General features: G+C 34.4%; 1 protein-coding gene across 1 annotated transcript in view; it reads right to left on the minus strand.

The window, feature by feature from the left end:
- Nucleotides 1-12,454, minus strand: part of LOC107717054 (ankyrin-3-like) — a 102,134-nt gene extending 89,680 nt beyond the window's left edge. Inside the window, exon 1 of the mRNA XM_016523696.1 lies at nucleotides 11,902-12,454. Coding sequence (XP_016379182.1) covers nucleotides 11,902-12,018 — 117 coding nt within the window. The 5' untranslated portion in view covers nucleotides 12,019-12,454. The remainder of the gene's footprint in view (nucleotides 1-11,901) is intronic.
- Between the last annotated feature and the right edge of the window lie 8,539 nt (nucleotides 12,455-20,993).

A 20,993-nucleotide genomic window follows, 5' to 3' on the forward strand; every position in this document is an offset into this window, starting at 1 on the left:
AATAATAGTGATTAATAATTGAATATTAAATTAAATGATATTTATTTAATTAAAAAATATCTAAAATATCAAAAAATTTAGAGGGTCGATATGATTAAAAAAATAATTATTTTATTCAGCATGAATGCATTAAATTGATCAAAAGTGACAGCACAGACATTGATAATAATAAAACAAAGTTTCTTGATCACCAAATCAGCATATGAGAATGATTTATGAAGGATTATGTGACACTGTACTGTACAGTAATGTAATGTAATGGCGGATGAAAAAAAATCTTACAGTCCCCAAACTTCTGAACAATGCTGTATATTTTGTACGTTTTTGCAATACAGTAATGAAAATTAGATTAATAATCTGAAAACTAAAAATCTAAACAGTAATAAAAACATATATCATGTTATGCAAAACTAATTTCTTGATCTTTAGATTTTGTGTGTGAAATGATCTGGACATGTTTTTGAAAAGCTTTGAATGATTCACCAAATAGCTTCTTCTTTAAACCCCTAAAATACTGTTGTTTAGACATATTTCATGATACACATCACATCTGCAACATTTTAAAAATTATTTATGTATGCTGTTGTTCCAGTTTCATTCTGGTTTCGGTTACTCTCTCTCTAAAACATATATGTAGAAATATAGACATGCACTTCATATAGGCATTCACACATACACACACACTGATTATGCAGAGAGGCATCCCATGATGCTTTGGGGTGCATCACAGGTCTCCTCGTTCTGGGATGGTGTCATTGCTATGGCAACAGAGGAGGAGGGGAGAGAGAATGTGATCTGAAGGAGCTCAAGATGTTCGGTAACCGTGGTGATGGTTTCCCTCAATGACCTCCACCTCATCAGCCACTTACGGAGAGTGTATGAGAACCATCATTCTCTCTCTCTCAAATACAGTCAGACACACAGAGGTATTCACAAGGGCTACACCTGCTTTAAACCCATGGGCACTGAAGGATTTCCAGGCTTTCAGAAATAGGGCAGAATTTCTAGAAGGACAAATGAGCTTCACTCCTACATGACAAAATACCAACACAGATTCTGGATGTAGCAATGAATAGTATTTAAGTTAGCATTTTCACTTAGTTTGGATTTGACAGGTTGTCAGTAGGCCTACTGTATCTGGATGTATGTTTGTTATTTGTGATGATGTTGTGATTGTGTGTGTTCACTGTGTTTGCTGAAAATGTGAAATTGAATGCCCGTTGGCGACAGTCTTTTAACATATAACGCAGAGTCATGGCAGGAAAAGGTCTATGATGGACACAGGAAACGAGGTGAAAAGCACTACAAACACAGAGTGACTGCAAAGAAAAACCAGCAATGATGACCTCATCAGAATATGACTGATATCCAGACTCACACTGGACCCTAGTGGAGAGATTCAATACTACTGTCTACCTCATAGAAACAGATGAACAAAAACATCCATACACTCTCCTTTTTTGTTACATATGACATGGCAAAATGCTAAAGTAAACATGAAAACAAAACTGACCCTATTTACTTTACTGGTACTGGTTATTTTGTGAATGTTTAAGCAGCGCAAGTTATTTAAAAAAATATTTGTTATTTTTAATCAAACTTAAGAACAACAGATAAAATCAAGTCCGCCCCTACATTTTTTTTTTATTATTACAATAATGTCATATTACAGAAATAAAATGGGTTGCAAATGACAGTTCAGGTTGACTTTAAGCCTGCCTATGCACAAATTATGTAAATGTATAATAATAATAATAATAATAATAATAATAATATTATTATTATTATTATTATTATAACCACCACCAACCACTTAGTCAATTTATAAGAATACTACAACTACTACTACTAATAATTAATTAATATTTAATATTAATATTTAGTATCTTTTTAATAATAATTATAATTATTATTATTATTATGAATAATATTTAAATAACAATAACAACAATAATAAATCACATTAATAATTGTTGTTGTTATTATTAATGAAATATAACATTATTATTATTATTATTATTATTATTAATGAAATGATATACCAGGTCTACAATCAGCCAATCAACAGATCAGTCAATTAAAGAGGAGATCAAAGATGTTGTGAATAGTTCATGTGAGTTCAGGCAGCTGGAAGCACTTTAAACTCTCTCTCTCTCATGTTCTCTCTGAGGGGCAGCAGTTAATGTGTGCCGGCATGCATGAACTTGCGAGTGTGTGTGTCTGTGGGTCTCTGGGGGCAGAACAGCAGCGTGCGACCCAGAATCATGCTTCTACAAGGCCTTTATCTTTATAGAGCCCAACCATCCTCCATAAAACCACATCTGACACACACAGTGAGAAAAAAAAAGTTTAAACTCATTTTCTGAAATGTGTGTGTGGCCTCAGCACCCAGGTGCAGACCGTCTGCAGATGTTGGATGCAATATTGTACACATGCACATGTTTAAATCGTACATGTTGTAATTTTGTTTAGAAGATTGTTTACAATAGCCTATATTTTCTAAACTCAATGGATATTCATAACACAACCATATCTGGGAACATGCAACTGCCACATAATAAATAATAACATACTATCATGTCTATAATTTTTTTGTAGATACTTCTTTCATACTTCATCTGGAATTAATTATAATTGGTTTAATGGTATACAGATGATACATAATAGATCTTCTTAACAAGTCATACAGATTGCCATTTTCAGCACCATCTTCATCCAGCTGTGGGACTGATATTAGCTGGATGCCTGGATTTAAAGTCAGGTGTGAAGAATAATCCCAACCCCGTTATTAGGTCAGAGAGAAAATAGAGAGTCTGAGTGAACAGCAAGGACACAACACAAGGAGGTAAAAGGCTTACAAGTATCTTAAGGTATCATACAATGAAGTACTGTAAATCTGGATTAAGGAAGGTAATAAAGGAACTAAATAATGACAAGCGCATGGCTGTAATGTAATGTGGGTGTGTTTAATAATTTGAGAATTAGTCAGTGTCCTGTATGATACAAGTCTGCAGAGAGAGAATACCAACAAACAGTGTCCAAAGGGTCAAAAAAGTCCAGGAAAACTGTACAGCATTCAATAGACATGATTTAATGCTTACTGTAATATTGATTTTAAATAAAAGCCAGTTCCAGAGGGAGTACTGCATATACAAACAAACATAAGAAATGATTAGGTGGTGGATCATTTATACTGTATGTATAGCTATACTGTAGCTGGTCACTTTTTACGTTTTTTTGCATTGTTTAATAATCTTTTAGCTTTTTGCAATTTTTGGGATCAGAATTTTTTTTTTTAAAGAAATTCATATTTTATTCAGCAAGTATGCATTAAATTGATAATTGAAACTGAAAAAAAATTTGTTACAAAATATTTAAATATTTTAAATAACTTTCTATTCATCAAAATTTTTTATAAATAATATGGTTTGCACAAAAATATTCAGCACAATCATTTTGAACATGATATTAATAAGAAAAGTTTCTGGAGCACTAAATCAGCATATTAGCTGCTGAATCTAATTAAAATAGAAAAAGTTATTTTAAATTGTATAATATTTGTATAATTGTATAATATTTCACAACATTACTGTTTTTACTGTCTTTTTTGATCACATAAATGCAGTCTTGGTAAGCATAAGAGACTTCTTTCAAAAACATTTAAAATTATTTTTAGATGTTGCATAGATATATACGTACATAAATCATAAAAAAATACATTAAAAAATGATAAAACCAGTACAAAAGCTTAGACAGAGTCAGAGTTTGTGTGCCAAGATTAAGCCAAACGCTATAGCAAAAATCCCTGAAAGCCATGAGATATAGTTTATAGATTGTCTCATGCCCTGTACTTAAAGGTAAGTAACCACATGATCGGTTTCTAACATATTCTAATGCAGAATGCAGGATCAAATCAGTGCACATGCTCGATGAATGACTGTCACATGCTCTTCCATTTAAAAGTGTGTGAGAGATATTATCTGGCACTCAGACTGTAGCAGATGAGGGAGGAGGGAAAGGCCATCTGCCTGTATAACTCCCCCCTGTGCCCTCAAACACCCTCCAAAAACACACACATTATACACACCTTAAAATATCTCAAATGTACACACATGCTGTTTGCAGACCACGAGTCAAGATATTGCATCAGTCATACTCTTTAATCCTTAAGCTAACGGTTGACCTGTAAAATATAAATCTACACAACTTGCATGTTTTTCCTTTGGGTTAAAGAATTGAAGAACAAATTAAAGTTACTGCAAGAGATGATGCAGATTATTAATATAATATAATATAATATAATATTAATTATTTATATTCATAACCAGAACCTATTATACTATATTGTCATTCCAAGTAATACCACACAACTTTAAGCTATGAGGACCTGCCAGCACCCCATAAAACTTAGACGTTATATTGTAGCCTTTCAAAGATATTGTTATAGTGTTAGTTAATAACTAAATATAAGCTGAGTTACAGTTATTTTATATATACTAATAATGAGTTCTGTATTGTCCAATTAGATGCTGTTACGTCATTACACGGGGACTAGTTCACTGGTTGTTTATGTTTAGCGTCAGTATGCTCGCAGGCTCCGGTGCAGATGGTTGTAGTCAAACCCATCAGCACTGGGCAAGAGCATAAACCCCGCTGTTGTAAAGTTATGCTTTACTAAGTAAAGTTCCTGCAACGGATTATCTTTGTTGTGTGCTTCTCTTCATGCCTCCACGGACACTGATAAACTAACGTTACAGATGAGAGCACAACAATATACACACAAATGCACACATCTCTGTTGAGTTTACAGTAAAGGAGTTTTATAAGGGCAGACAGTCTGGCTGCTACCCTGAGAATGTACCAGAGATACAACAACACTCTGAACAAGATCAATAGAGAGCTGCTGGGTAATAGACCATTATCAGACAGAGTGCCTTTGACTGGCATTTACAGGACAGATGCAAATGTGATCTAAAAAGAATTACAGTGCAGAAAGAACAAACATAATAAAATGAACAGAAAGCGCGAGATAAATATATAGAAACACTTTGTCATTATTTGATCATAAACGGATTCCTGAATTATAACAGAGCTATATTACAAACCAATAAGACTGATAAAATATAACCAATTTGTGCTAAAAGTTGCTATGGCCAGGTCAATCATTTACACATAAACACTAAAATTCAAATGGTTGGGGTCAGTAGGATTTTTTTTTTTTTTCAAGTAAATGTTGTTCTTTTGAACTTTCTATTCTAAAAAAAAAAAATTATTATGGCTTATAGCAAATATAAGCAGCACAACTGTTTTCAACATGGATAATATAATTGAGCACCAAGTCATCATATTAGGATCACGTATATATTTTAAAACATATTAAAATAAAAAAAACAATCATTTTAAATTGTGATATTTAAAAAAAAAAAAAATTACAGTAAAAATGTTTTATTGTATTTTTGATCAAATCAATGCAGCCTTGGTGAGCATAAGAGACTTTTATCAAACTAAAAAAGTCTTACTGACCCCAAACTTTTGAACGGTATACTAAATAAAATTAGGCAGATTATAAACAATATGTAGTGTTAATAGTGTGTACATACAAAGGTACTTCACCCCTACAGACAAACATATTGAAGAACATATTTCCAAGGTTAGCAGTGAACTCATTGGCAAACAAGTTGTGTAATGGTCTATTCAAAGACACACACACATACACACACAGGGAGAAACACACAGAAGCAATAATACTGTGAGAAGGGCGACCTCATTTCTGATGACTCTCACGAATACACATCTTTCAAGAAAACACCCACTTGCACAGACACACACCTTCATGTCATATACCCTTAATGTGATCTATATTGAAATTGACATAACAATTAATAGTAGTTGTATATTATTTCAGAATTGAATGTGGGAATTTCCTGAATAATAGGTCACTGAGAAAGAAAGAAAGAAAGCAAGAAAGAAAGAATGATCACATCAGCCTCTTAAAATGTTGAATACAGTTACAAAAGACTTTTTCAATAGAAAACACTATTATGATCCATTCTGCATCATTTTGAAAGTCCCAAACATCTATTGACTAGCACTGGAAAAGCCTCTTTCATTACAGTGAATCTGTTCATTTCCATCATTGACTTCAATGATAGGTTGAATCATCACTCATGTACAGTACAAAGACAGTATTTGTCTTGTCATGTGATTTCAACATGGCAGCCCCCATGAGAAAAAAACACATATGTAACAAAACAGCTGGTAACACTTTACAATAAGGTTCCATTAGTTAATGTATTAACTAACATGAACAAACAATGAACAATACATTTATTACACTATTTATTCATCTTTGTTAATGTTAATGAAAATACAGTTGTTCACTGTTAGTTCATGTTCACAGAGCATTAACTAATGTTAACAAGCACAACTTTTGATTTTAATAATGCATTAGTAAATGTTGAAATTAACATGAACTAAGATTAATAAATGCTGTAGAAGTATTGTTCATGCTTAGTTCATGTTAACTAAGAAGTTGACTAATGTTAAATAATGAACCTTATTGTAAAGTTACCAAACAACTTGATATGACTTAAGTCTTGTCTTATATGTACATAATTTTAATCATTTTCAGCACAGTTTAAATATCACAATAGCATTCAAAAGGCTACCATTAATTTGATCAAAAATATTTACAATATTGTGAAATATTATTAAATATTTAAGTTTTTGACTTTAATTTATGTTAAAATGTAATGTTGTGTTGGCAAAGCTGAATTTTCAGCATCATCACTCCAGTCTTCAGTGTCACATGATCCCTCAGAAATCATTTTTAAAATATGGGGCCCAACAAGCTCTTATTATGATCAGTGTTGAAGCAGTTGTGCTGCTTAATATTTTTGTGGAATATGTGATACATTTTTTTCAGGATTCTTTGATGAACTGAAAGTTCAATTGAACAACATTTATATGAAATAAAAATCTTCTGTAACAATGTAAAAGTCTTTACTGTCACTTTTGATCAATGTGTCTTTGTTTAATAAAAGTATTAAGTATTTCTTTAAATAAATAAATAACAGTGTATAAACTGATAATTCAATAATTCAACATCAACACTGTGCCATTTTGTTCTAACTCTCATTCTTATTTTACACTTGTGGAAATATGGCTGTAAGTGAGGTTTGGGTGTGCATGAGTGTGTGATCTGTCCTCTGACACACAGTGTTCTCAGCAGGGAACTGAAGCTCTATATGGAGCCTCAAGCATGTATCAACCTTTAACAGACAACCGATACAGCTCGTAAACCAACACAAACACACTCAAGGAAATGTCAAATAATACAAAAGATATTTCTCTACAGTTTTAAAAAATAAATAAATAAGCTATCATTTTCATAAAACCCCAGTGAGACATGGATTTTGGTTTACTTTTATCCCCCAAATATAACCCTTACAAAAATAAAATGAATGAAATAATTGAGTGTTTCAATAGAGCTATTACATGTAAAAATGTGCAGTTTTTGTATAAATATTGCTATATGTATTTTTATATGCATCACCAACACAAACACACTCAAGGAAATATCAAATAATACAAAAGATATTTCTCTACAGTTTTAAAAAATAAATAAAAAAGCTATAATTTTCATAAAACCCCAGTGAGACATGGATTTTGGTTTACTTTTATCCCCCAAATATAACCCTTACAAAAATAAAATGAATGAAATAATTGAGTGTTTCAATAGAGCTATTACATGTAAAAATGTGCAGTTTTTGTATAAATATTGCTATATGTATTTTTATATGCATCAATAGATAGCCACACGTGGTCCATGCACACATTGCAGTATACTGAAAAATATAAGAACTAGTTTCCCATATATAAAAATGTATTATTTAATATATTGCACACACACACACAATTATTTCCATAAATGTACTTGTTTACACCTGTTCTGGACACCTTAAACATCTGCTACTCATATATCACTGAATAATAGACAAATGCCCTGAAATCATCTATTACTCAATTACAATCACCAAAGCAGTCATCTGCTGATGTGTTTCTGCTTTGAATGAATGAAAAACAATCCCACAACTGCGACAGATGCAGAACTTCCTGAAACGGCTGAATACTACAAGACAAACATGCTTTTACAGGCAAGCAAATATGGTTACAAAGCAAGAGAGAAAGACTGAGATGATCAATCTCATAACTGATGATCACATGATCACATACATATAGAACAAAGCATCTGAACAGATGGATAATGGGCTCTTCTCCACCTCTCCAACAAAATCACCTTCTTCATCTCCCCCTCGATGTGTGAGTCTCTCTCTCATTCTCTCTATCACCCCTTCCCCTCCCCCACACCACTCCTTCATGTTTGTGCGTGTGAGCAATAGAGAGAGACTCACTATTACATGGCTTCCCTCATTAATGGTGTGGAGCGAAGCTCATTCATCACATTGTGTGGCTGTAAATTCTGCTATAGGGGCTCACCAGTGCACAAGTGCTCACCATGGGACAACCCCCCGAAAAAAGCATTTAACTCTCTGAACTCTCACTGCCCAGTGCACAACTGTAAAATTATAGTTATGCACCATTAGAAAGCCCAGTCTGTTCCAGCTAAGAGAAAATCCAGTTAACAGATATGTAAATTATAAAAAAAATAATTATTTTACATTTAAAGACACTTAGCAAACACTTTTGTCCAAAGTCAGAGGAACAAAGAGGAAGAAACTGTTTTGACAATCTTTGTTTTGATCATCTTAAACAAAACATAAACCAAAATTAAAATTAACTATATTATTTTTACTATTCACTACCCAGAAAATCCATGAAAACAGTTAACAGCTGTAAATAAAATATGCACATAGACAATTGTTTTAATAAACCTTCACTAAATGTACATTTAAAAAAAAAGAAAATTAACTATATTTTACATTATTTTACTATAGTTTTCACACATTTATGATATATTTACAATAGTATAATACTTTGCGTATTTAAGGAATAAAATAATTGTGATAAATTTCATGATTTGCAGCCATCTTTAGAAAGAAGAAAAAACGAAACAGCAATAATATCAAATTTGGTTTGTGCGTTAGCATTATTGCATGAAACATATTTAAAATGTTAAATAATTTTGAAAGCAAATTTTTGCTTCACTGTGTGTTTTGGCTTTAACTGTGACTGTATTCACAATGTTAAAATAGTATTATATATGAGACTATACTATAATGCATTATAAAGGAAATAGCAAACCATATCTTTATTAATCTTTCACAAAGCATGAATAAATATTAATTATATTTTTATAACTGTGAGCTGAAATTGTTCTGCTTATATAAAAGGTTGAAACGCACAAAACCAGACAGAAAAAACTACATTGTCCTTATCTATGGCATCTGTTATCCATTGTTCCCTAATATCTAAATGGGATACATCGTCTCTTAAAACTGGATTTTTCTCATCTGTTCAAAGGCAACTGTGAATATCAACAAATGGTCAGCAAGTTAATTCAAATGTCCTTGAGGATCCAGTAGCTTCACTTCTCCATGACTGAGTTCTGTACCAGGATACACTGTCCTGGAGCACAAGAGTGAAACCAGCTAACCTTCATATGACCTCTGCCAATGGCAATCAGCTGGTCTCTCTGCCTCTACCTCTCTCTGTTCTCTTACTTTCTTCTTTGCTCAGTCCATTTGTGTAATATAAGATGCAGATATTATACCAGCCGTGAAAGAGGAGGATGAACTTCTAAGATCACAATGACACAGCTTCAGACTTCAGTGATTATTTAATTTTCCTGACTTCCTTTCTGTCTTTCTCTTTAGTGTAACAGACTAAACACCCCAGAGACTGATGTGAGATCAGGACAGTGACACTCAGATGGCCCGACTCCCAAAACACAACAGATTCCCTGTTCCCACAGCGACCCTCAGTATAACCCGGGATGCAGTAATCTACATTGTGTGACACAGCTTTAAAACCATGACATTATAGAGCAAAATAATCTGAGAGAATTCAGAAGAGCCAAACTCTGAAATAAACAAAGAGACCCATTGTATGAGGAAGAAAAGTGAACCATTTTGATATATACTAAATGATACCATATTCACATACCATGGTATTAACCAGGGCCGCATCCATTGACATCAAGGGTGACACGTATTCCTGAATATTAAAGTTAAAACTTGATCAGTGGGGATTTCAATGGTCAGTTCTTCTACTATTCAATTTGGTTCCCAATTTTGGGTATTACCTCAATACAGTACATGTCCAAAAAGGCATGGTATTACTATGGAATATTTTCATAGTAGAATACTGAGATACTCTGATGGGAATCCCCGACTAAATGACCAACCCAGATCCCCACAGGCCACATATAAAACAGCTCTCTCTCTCTTTGGCAAACAAGACTTCCTATTTGCTCTCCTTTTAAATGCATGTGATGTACCGGTGCATGTGTGTGTGTGTGTGTGTGTGTGTGTGTTTAAGCACATGTGTGTCTCTGTCCCGCAATGCCAATGCAATTATCTCCTCCATACAAGAAAGCGGCACTGATTAACCTCCATCTTTATGATGTCTCTCTGGTTGCCATTCATAAGTAAAAAGGAACCCTGTCCTCTGTTTTCTCTCATATTTTCATTTCATCACACTATCTCCTCTTATGTTCTCATTTCAAGAAAATAAGTTATAATTCCTTTTTCCCAGGCCATTATGTATTGTAATCCATACATATCCATAAAACTATCTTTCTCTCATCATTTTGGTTTCAAAGCATTTGATTGGTATGAATATTTTGCCAAAGTATCAATAGAAAGATATTGATAAAAAAATAAATAAAAGAACCCTGAATAAAATTTAAATTAATACAATAACAAAATTAAATATATAATAAAATAAAACTGAAAGAAATGAAAAAAGAAATAGATAAAACGATGTGCCAGTAACTATAATGAAAATGATCAAATAAAACAGTACAATGAATGCTTATTAACAAAAATACCAGTACTTCTTTAAAATAAAATTTATAAATTTGTCTAACAATAATACAAAATAAAATAGTTTTAATAAAATAAAACATTTATTAATATTATGCCTGCTTTCTCTCTCAAACCTTGTTTTTTAAGTGTTTCTATATGTTTTATTGGCATGACAAATTACAGTACATTAGCAGAGGGTGAAACTCACTCTCTCTGTCACTCTCTCACACATACATCGTAAAACAGCAAAGGTCAACAGATGTGATCATAGCTCGGTGTGTTGATCACAAGTAAGACACATGTTATGAGAGACAGGAGGCAGCCAGCCAGCCATTGCTTAAACAGGGATCCTTCATGTCTTAAACCACATCACACAACACATTCTGGTTTAAAATATCACACAGCAGCAACATAAGAACAAATAGGAACCGCAGAGGTACCGCTGAAGAAGATCTGTCTGGGTGTGGTGAATATAGGCTGTGTGTATGTGTGTGTTGTGTCTTTATGATAAGAAATTATAGACAGTTAGCACAGCTAACATCTGCATGCTTCATTCCATCACTCTCTACAGAACAAACATCAATAAATCAGTATGTAATGTATAATACACGAGTGTCTGCGCGCGCACACACACGTTTCACAAGAACATGCAGCAGTGTGACGCTCTCATTTTTAACCTGAATGCAGAACAAGAGACACACACGTCATGGCTGGTTATTTATGGGACATATGTGTGTGATTATGTGAGAAGGATGCCGAGCGGTAAATGTGAAGTGTAACCTTGGCATTGCAGCACAGATTTAACACACACACACTGAACTCACGAGCAGTAACAGGCGAGATGTTGCCATCCCACAAACCCGATCACTCTCCCTCTAATAACATGTATGTGTGCGTGTGTATTCCCATGTACCTTTTTCTTTTGATCCTTTGATTGTTTCTTGCTCTTCCTCCTCCTTTCCTTTTCATCCTCCAATGCATTAACATCCACATCTTTATTCTTCTTAATCTGAGACGCCGCATGAGCCATTATCCAGCATCAGCCACGTCCCCACAGCAACCACACGCACACACACACACACACACACAAACACACTGAGACAAACGTCCAGAATATGTAACAAGAATTCCAATTCCTTAAAAGATTCCAAAAAATTCCACCAAAAAGAGTGGAAGAGAGGGATTCCGTCCAGAAAAGAAAAATGAAAAAAAAAATCAACTACTCCGTTTGCTCTCCTCCAGCTTTTGTCATTGGCTGCTCAAGGAACCATATCCAGAGAGAAGAAGATACAGAGAAAGAAAGAAAGAGGGTGGGAGAGAGAAAGAGAGATGGATAGTGACACCATCATCACCAGGCACAAGTGAACGACTGAAGGAGAGAAAGAAAGAGAGAGAGGGGTGGAGGAGGGCAGCTGGGGTGGTTACTACGGAAACCACGTTCTCTCCTCAGCCATACTCAAACGGTCCTACCTGAATGTGTACGTGTCGCCGCGACAACCAGCATCAGTGTGTGTGTGAGTGTGAATATATGCGCATATGTGTTGCCCCCCCCACCAGCTCCGTGTGTGTGTGTATGAATGTGAATATATGCGCATATGTGTTGCCCCCCACCAGCACCGTGTGTGTGTGTGTGTGTGTGTGTGTGCATGGTGGTTGTAGGGGAGGGGTGTCGCACAATTTAGCTCATGCATGTGCGATCTCTCGCTCTCACACACACACACACACACATAATTTGATGTGAGGGAGGGTACCACTACTACTCCAATCCCATTATGTTAAGAGCTGACCCACTCTAAATAGAGGAGGTGGTATATTTATGCATATTTTAGGGCATATAAACTTAGATATGAACACAATATTTTATGTATTGGTAATGTATAATTATATTTAGATGATATTTTGGGGGATTTGGGGTGAATTTATGTTTAAGGACAAAAAAAACAATAAAAAACAAAATCATAAAGCCCAGTGTGTTTCCCATAGGGAAACATGAGAGATGAATGAATATGAGTGAAAAATGATCATGGTTCACACACGCAACAGCTCTCGGCTTCTTTCTGATGTCATTGACATTCTGAGTATGGAGTGATGGCAGCCATGTTGGTTTCTCCTGCATATCAGCAATCAGCCACCTGAGTGCAGCAGGGTCCTCTGCAACTCCAAGACTGCCTCAGTCACTGCCTGTACAAAAACAGCCTGTACTTAATGTTGTATTTGTGTGACAAAAATGAGAGAATGAAAAATACAAATGACAATCCATTCCATTCCATTTCAGTGGATGACACAGTGTTTAACTAGAAAATGCTACACATGTAGCAATTTCTTAAAGGGAAAGTTCATTCAAAATAGCAATTGTCATAATTTACTCACCTTCAAGTAAGACCTTCAGGTCTTTTCAAACCTGAGTCACTTTCTTTCTTCCATAGAACAACAAAGGGCAATGTTAGGCAGAATGGTCACATTGCTCTTCTGAATAACAAATAAGCAAGCACAATGTACAATATTATATTTAAAAAATATATGAAATAGAGTAGCATGAACACTCTACCTAACTTCTCCTTTTTGTGTTCCACAGAAGAACCTCAGGATGGTGAATAAATGATGAGTTTTTGTTTTGGGGTATACTAACCCTTTAATCACTTATACCTAATACTGGTCTTCACATGCTGCAGCTCATGAGTCATATTTAACTTGTATGAATTGTTCAGAAATTTTTTTTTTTTTTTAAGTAAAATTAATGTGTTATTTACTACGTCTTTACTACAATTTATACAAAGAAAAATTATGGTCTGCATATAAATCACTTTCCATTTAATAAATACAATTAGCATTTATTGGTATTTATTATTTAATAGAAACAACTAGATATTTCACAAAAAGATGATGATGGTCTCCTCACAAATAATATAAATCTAAATAAAAGCCATGAGCCATTATCAAGCATCAGCCACTTCCCCACAGCAGCCATACACACAAACACAGCCAAACACAATAATATAAATCTAAATAAAATACATAAATATAAAATACATTCTATTTAATAAACACCATTAGGGAGATGTATTATTATTATTATTCAAATAGCACATGCATATAAATTATATTACATACACTTTGATTAAAATATAAAAATTATATAAAACTTTCTATTGATTAAAAGTGGTATTTATTGGAAAAATAGTATTTCATTTATACTATTTTTGTGACCATCATCTTAATTTTGTTATTTGTACTAATTTGGATCTATGCATATTTTTGAAAAAAGGCATCAGATGAAAAAGCTTGGTGTAGAAACAAACTCTTTTCCTATAATACTACCCTACATTTCCAGATTAGTCCCGATTAGTCTGGTCTGTTTTGGCTCACTCTTACCCTGGCCCAGTTCCCTTTGCTCTGCATCCACTATTACTGCCACAAACACAGCCGAAAAGGGTCCATTTACCCATCCATCAGACTGGGCAAACAGCCAAACACATATACTACCCCTGTCTGGGAACACTGTATAAAAACAAAAGAAGTACGGTAAAAAACACACACACAAACCCAGCAACCCCTACTCTTAAAAACCCAACCATTCATCAAAACTATGAGAATTACCAAATGATTGGTTGTAAAGATGCCAGCACTACTAGACCATAAGAGCTGATCACAGCAGATCAGAGTCCAAACGATTCCTGAAAAGCTGATTCATAATTCATTCGCACACTAGGGGAGAGCTTGTGCTCACATAGTCACGGTTTCCTTCCTCCCTCGGGACAGCGTGCACATTCCCAGCTCACCCGTATCACCAAAGAGACCATTTCCACCCCATCACACCTTGAGGAATTACTCAAGATGCATGTGTGCGGAGTTGTTGAACACAGTGACTTCTCCAGTCATGCACACGCAGAAACACCCTCCATCTCCACCAACAGTGACCAGTCCAGCCGTCAATTCAAACTGACCTGAGACAATAGTCAAAACAGCCGGACCAGTCAGATCAGGTAGCTGAACCCATCAAACCAGATACTGTCAGACCAGACAAACAAAACAATAGCTGTCTAAAAAAACAATTTCCACACAATATTGAAAACAGTATGTCAATATATGTGTGGAAGTGCTGATAAATCAGAGTGCAGACATACAGTAAGGACCATGAACTCGAAACATTCTTTAGTACAAAACTGCCAGATTATGAAGAGGAACAAGGTGCATGTTGTGTTGAAATCAAGAGGTCAAGGTTAGCAACTTTCTCTATCGATGGCCATTCAAACATGTGTATTCTGATTATATACATACAACATACACTACCATTCCATGTTGGGGTTGGTAAGATTTTTTCAATGTTTTTGAAAGAAATCACTTGTGTTCACCAAGGATGAAAATAAAAAAACATTAAAACTGTAATATTGCGTGATATATTATTACAATTTAAAATAACTGTTTTCTATTTGAATATATTTTAAAATGTCATTTATTTCTGTGATGGCAAAGATGAATTTTCAGCAGTCATTACTCCAGTCTTCAGTGTCACATGATCCTTCAGAAATCATTCTAATATGATGATTTGGTGCTCAATAAACATTTCTTACTATCAGTATTTAAAACAGTTGTGCTGCTTAATATTTTTGTGGACACTGTGATTTTTTCAGGATTCTTTGATGAACAGAAAGTTCCAAAAATCTTTTGTAACAATGTAAATGTACTGTCACTTTTGATTAATTTAATGTATCCTTGATATATGTATATGTATGTATAAATACATATATGTATGTATAAAAGTATTAATTTCTTTTAAAAAGAAATGAATAAGAAACACTTTTGAATGGTAGTGTAAATCACAATGTATTTTTTGTGAACATTAATGGGACTGTTTTTCCCTCTCTGCTGCCTTCGATGTCACAGCTGAGGACAGTCGCTATGAACATAGACCATGCAATTTAAAGAAGAAATAAAAACTCACCAGGCAATGGCCAGTAACTTGCCAAAGCCAAATTTACTTGCCAAAATGTTCATTTTGAACCCTGGCTTAGGGCCATTGTCGAGGTGGATATCCGGGAACGTTATCCTGGACCGTGTGTCGTCTGGTTGGCATTTGCGAAACATTTGTGCCCTTTATGGCATTGCATATTTACTGGACCCAGAGAAAAGATGGCCCTCCTATAAAATTCTGTCCTGGCTGCTGTGAATTTGAGTTGCGATCCTGCCCTCAGTCCACATTTAGACACAATCAAGCAGGGTTCCTCAAATCCATTCCAGGGTTCCTCAAATCCAAATCCAACCCTGATCAAACTCACCTACATGTGATTTTTTTAGTGATCCATAAGACCGTGATTAGCTTGTGTTTGATCAGGGTTGGAGCAAAACTCTGCAGGGCAGCGGCCCTCCAGGATATTATTTGATTCCTTTCAAATTTTCACAAAGAGCAGCTTTAAATTCACATCTGAACACTGAGAACAATAAACAGATACATAGAAATTTTACTGCTTATATGATGCACAACACATACAGTATATGCATGCAAGTCAATTCCATAAGCTGTCCTGCATTCTGCAATATTCACATATGAGGCTGATCCTTGTACTTACAGTGGTGCTCTACTGCCCTCTTGTGGTTTGACAGAGAAACTGAAGCAAAGTAAAAAACGAAACAATGCATAGACATAAATTCTAAATAAAGAACAAAACAAAAAAATATATATACACAAAGGGAAGAAATGTGTGTTGCTTTAGGCAGTCAAAAGCAATACATTGTTATTCACATGTACAACAGCCTCTTTTTTAAATTAATAACAAAAAATAAAGGCCTATTTGAAATATTGCACTTTGGTCCTCTCACTAAAGAATAAAACATTAATATACATATTTAAACACATTTTAAAAATGTCCACCTTTCATACAGATGATAAACCCAGATATAATGTACAATGCATGAAATCATTAAATAAGAAAGAACTAATGCTGTCAAAGCATGTAAAGTATTTGTTGTAGACGTGCCTCTAAATCTCACCAGCCAATCACAGCATTTGTCTAAAGCCCACAGGCAGTAATCTGAAAACCTGCTAGGACATGCTTTTAAACTGTGAAGGTCCCACCCAGTCAAAGGTGAATGGTCATCTGGTGTTTATGTAGTGGCACAGTCATTTAACATCTAAAGCGAACCCCTGTTGAAATCCTGATTTTATATCATTTTTGGTTTAAATCAACCCATAAAATTCCATGTAAACTTGACAGCCACTTCAAATATAGATCTATAAATTCATGAAATCTGCATCTCCTGTGAGATGTCTTATATTCTCCCCCCCTCTCTCTTTTTCTTCATATGTTTCTTTCTCTATAATGAATCCAGGTCGCACTCTATTGCTTCCTCTCCTCTCTGGAGAGATGACAGGTGACATTAACTCTCTGGCTCTGTATGGTAACCTAGTTAGCACACTTTACTCCTGCGCGCGTGCACGCGCACACACACACACACACACACACACATTGATGTTTCAAATAGAATGCATTGCCTTATTTCACCACAAGGGGACATAGTGAGTTACACAAGGTAAATGTCAATGTAACAACAAGCTAGATCATAATACTACCTAATGGCCTCACAATTAAAATGATCAAATTTCTAAATATCATTTATATATGACTCCATAAAAGACAGTGAGAGCCTTCTTGCCATATATGGAGACATCCATAAGTGATCACAATAAAGATGCAGAGGGCTGAGTTAAATCCATCCTCTCTCGTGTAAATGTCACCATGCCCATGGCATGCATTTTTTTAGCTCAAGTTCACTTATGCAACATAAACAGAAAAAGATCGATCGCAATTTGGACCCTGTAATTCTTGCAAATGGCTGTTTTGTCAGTGTCACAGCTGTAAATGAAAACACTGTAAATGAACAAACTATTCATTTCAAAACTATTAAAAAATAAATAAATCTTACTGACCCCAAATATTTTAATGACAGTGTAAATGCACTCCCAGGGGGGTCATGGTTAAGCTAGTTAGCTTTAACAGTTAGCATTCTGTAGGCGAAAAGCCTGTTTCTCTATGGACACCAAGCAGCAACTTATCTTTACTGAACAAATATGGGCGGCTTTGCTCTAAGGTCCTGAAAAACTATGTTTACAATATGAAAAAAAAAAATTTAAATGAGGATGAACGATAGACAAAACAAATTAAAATGATTACCATATTTATTCCTAATATTTTTTAACCAATTACTTCAGTATATACAACTTCAGCTGGGCATGTAAAGGGGATTCTGATCAAAAATTTCCACCCCGATCATCCTGATGAAAAATCTAAAAAAAGTAAAGAGAGAAAAGTTTCCACAATTGTTAGTAAAAAGCAATATAGAGGAGGAAAAAGTAATGAATTTACACTTCAGTGGAGCTGGTTATTTCAGTGCATAATGATCAACTCAGAGGGGTTTGTGTCTGTGAAAAGATCCAGTAAGCGAGAGCATTCAGAAATGCAAAAACCTGAGGTACTCGAATGACAAAATTCAGAACTTAGTTGTGTTGCTGATGATGATCGAAAAATTATGTAATTTTAAAAATGACATAATTACGTACTCCTAGAATGTTGAATCTAAATATATGCTGTATATAGTAAATATAAGAATGAATTTGTAGTTTTTCTATGTGTGTGTGCATGTGACATATCTTTGTGTGTGACCATATGTGTGTGCCCATCAGTGGTCTGTTTGCCATCTGCTTGCCTGCGCTGGCACAGGAGTTTCTCTAAGCTGTCAATTTCATAGCCTTGATCCACACACTTGCACGGGTACTATTTCACAGACTAAGCTTTATAAACAAACTTCAGAAACTTTAAGAAATCTCACTGAGTAGTTTGACATATGATCTCTGCTCCAGGTCATAGTACGTGCGTGTATGTGTTCAGCAGGCTTTGAGTAAGTTCGCTTGAAACTTATGTTCTATATGTCATAGGGGGTCAAAACCAGTATTACATTACACACACATGCACACACACACACAGACACACACACTTGTGTGCTTGTGTGAACGCTTAGCACTGTCAATCATCTTCACTTCAAAGACGAATCTGCGTAACAGTGATACACCTCAGGCAGTTAATGTCTACAGTCAATTTTCTGAATTCAGACACGTCACACACAGATATGATCAGGGAGGGTGGATTACAAATATGCAAAAACCAGTAAGTTCTCCTTCTTGTGGCAGGCCACAAGTTTTCCCACAAGTCCCAAATAAGTTCTCAGAACTAAAACTTAAAGGATTAGTTCACTTCCAGAATAAAAAATTCCTGATAATTTACTCACCCCCATGTCATCCAAGATGATCATGTCATTCTGTCTTCAGTCGCAAAGAAATTTAGGTTTTTGAGGAAAACATTTCAGGATTTTTCACCATATAATGGACTTCAATGGTGGCCAACAGGTTGAAGGTCCAAATGGCAGTTTCAATGCAATAAGGGTCTTGTCTAGTGAAACAATCTTTCATTTTCAAAAAAAAGAAAAAACGGCACAAATGTGTTTCATTAACAAAATTCTTATATTTATATTTATTATTTATAAAAGACAAACAAATATTGAAAAGTACACAAAAAATCCTTGCACAAGTAATATACAAATAGATGAAACTGTATTTATTTAAAAATGTTTAACTTTGCTAAGTTTAAAATTTGTTCAGTTAATGCCACAGCGAATGTAGTTGTTTTGCCATTTACCCTTCATTGTATCTATCTATCTATCTATCTATATATATATATATATATATATATACATACATATATACAGTATATATATACTGTATATATATGTATAAACTTTTACAACCCTTTAAGAGATCTGAGGATTAATTTCACTTGCTGTAGTGAGTGCAGAGACAGAAAAGCACATGCAGATCTACCTGTAGAAAGAATATCAAGGCAGGAAAATTATGGATTCAGTGATACTGTCAAATGTTTAAGATAATTTTGTGATAAAGCAACTACATACTTTTATTGTTTATCAAAATTTTAAGTTAGGACTACTTTATTCCATGCTGATGAAAGGAAAAGGGAAAAAAAGCACTTCAGGTTATTATGGCCATTTACACAGTACATTAGCTCCCAACATTTTCTAATGGAAGAAACGTGGCAGTGGCAGAGCAAATTGCAAGCTAAAGTGGCACTGCTTCCTAAACATGAAATAGCATTTATATTTGTGGTCAAAAAATAACAGTGTAATTCTCTAAATTTCCTGAGGTCTGTGACACATTTTATTGTCATGATTAAATGGAAGTAGTGACAGATATTTTCTTTCATATTATGATGTACATCAGAGTGAAAAAGACCATTGAAAAGAATAAGGCCTTTGATTGGATGGAGCCGGCTCTGAATGTGACTCAGCAGATGATTATAAGAAAGGGGTGGGGTTTAAGCGGACAAAATTAGATTTGAGAAGTCTGGCAATCGTCACCAGAGAGAAGTCTGTTGCTTCACCGGAAGACCAAATTATGACATTTTAATAAAAAATTACAGGGTCAAAAAAATACATGGATGAATTTTTCACAATAAAATAAAAATCGTGCAATTTGAAAATAGAAGAATTTCTGTTTCATGGCAATTAAAAAAAAAAGAATTTTGTTAAATTTATTTGCTTCATTAGATATCACTTATGTCACACAGAATTCAAAATTTAGCAACTAAAACTAAAACAGTAGAAAGCAACACTGTGCTGGCATGTTCCTCTTATGTACTGTATATGGAAAACACCAGATTACAGACAAAACATGCTGCCTACCACGTGTAAAAAGCCCTTTACAGACAAATATTTGTTGAGAAGCACAAATATAACACTCTGACCATATTGAATAATAGAAAAAGTTGTATCTGGAAAAAATAATGACATATCATATAAATCATATATATATATATATATATGTGTGTGTGTGTGTGTGTGTGTGTGTGTGTGTTAGATTATTAATTTTATACAATGAATTAAATAGAATAGCATTAAAGAAATTATATATATTTGTTAGATTTTGTTTTTTTTTTAATTTAT

The sequence above is a fragment of the Sinocyclocheilus rhinocerous genome, unplaced genomic scaffold (genome assembly GCF_001515625.1).
Source record: "Sinocyclocheilus rhinocerous isolate Xijiao unplaced genomic scaffold, SAMN03320098_v1.1 scaffold119, whole genome shotgun sequence".
NCBI lineage: Eukaryota > Metazoa > Chordata > Actinopteri > Cypriniformes > Cyprinidae > Sinocyclocheilus > Sinocyclocheilus rhinocerous.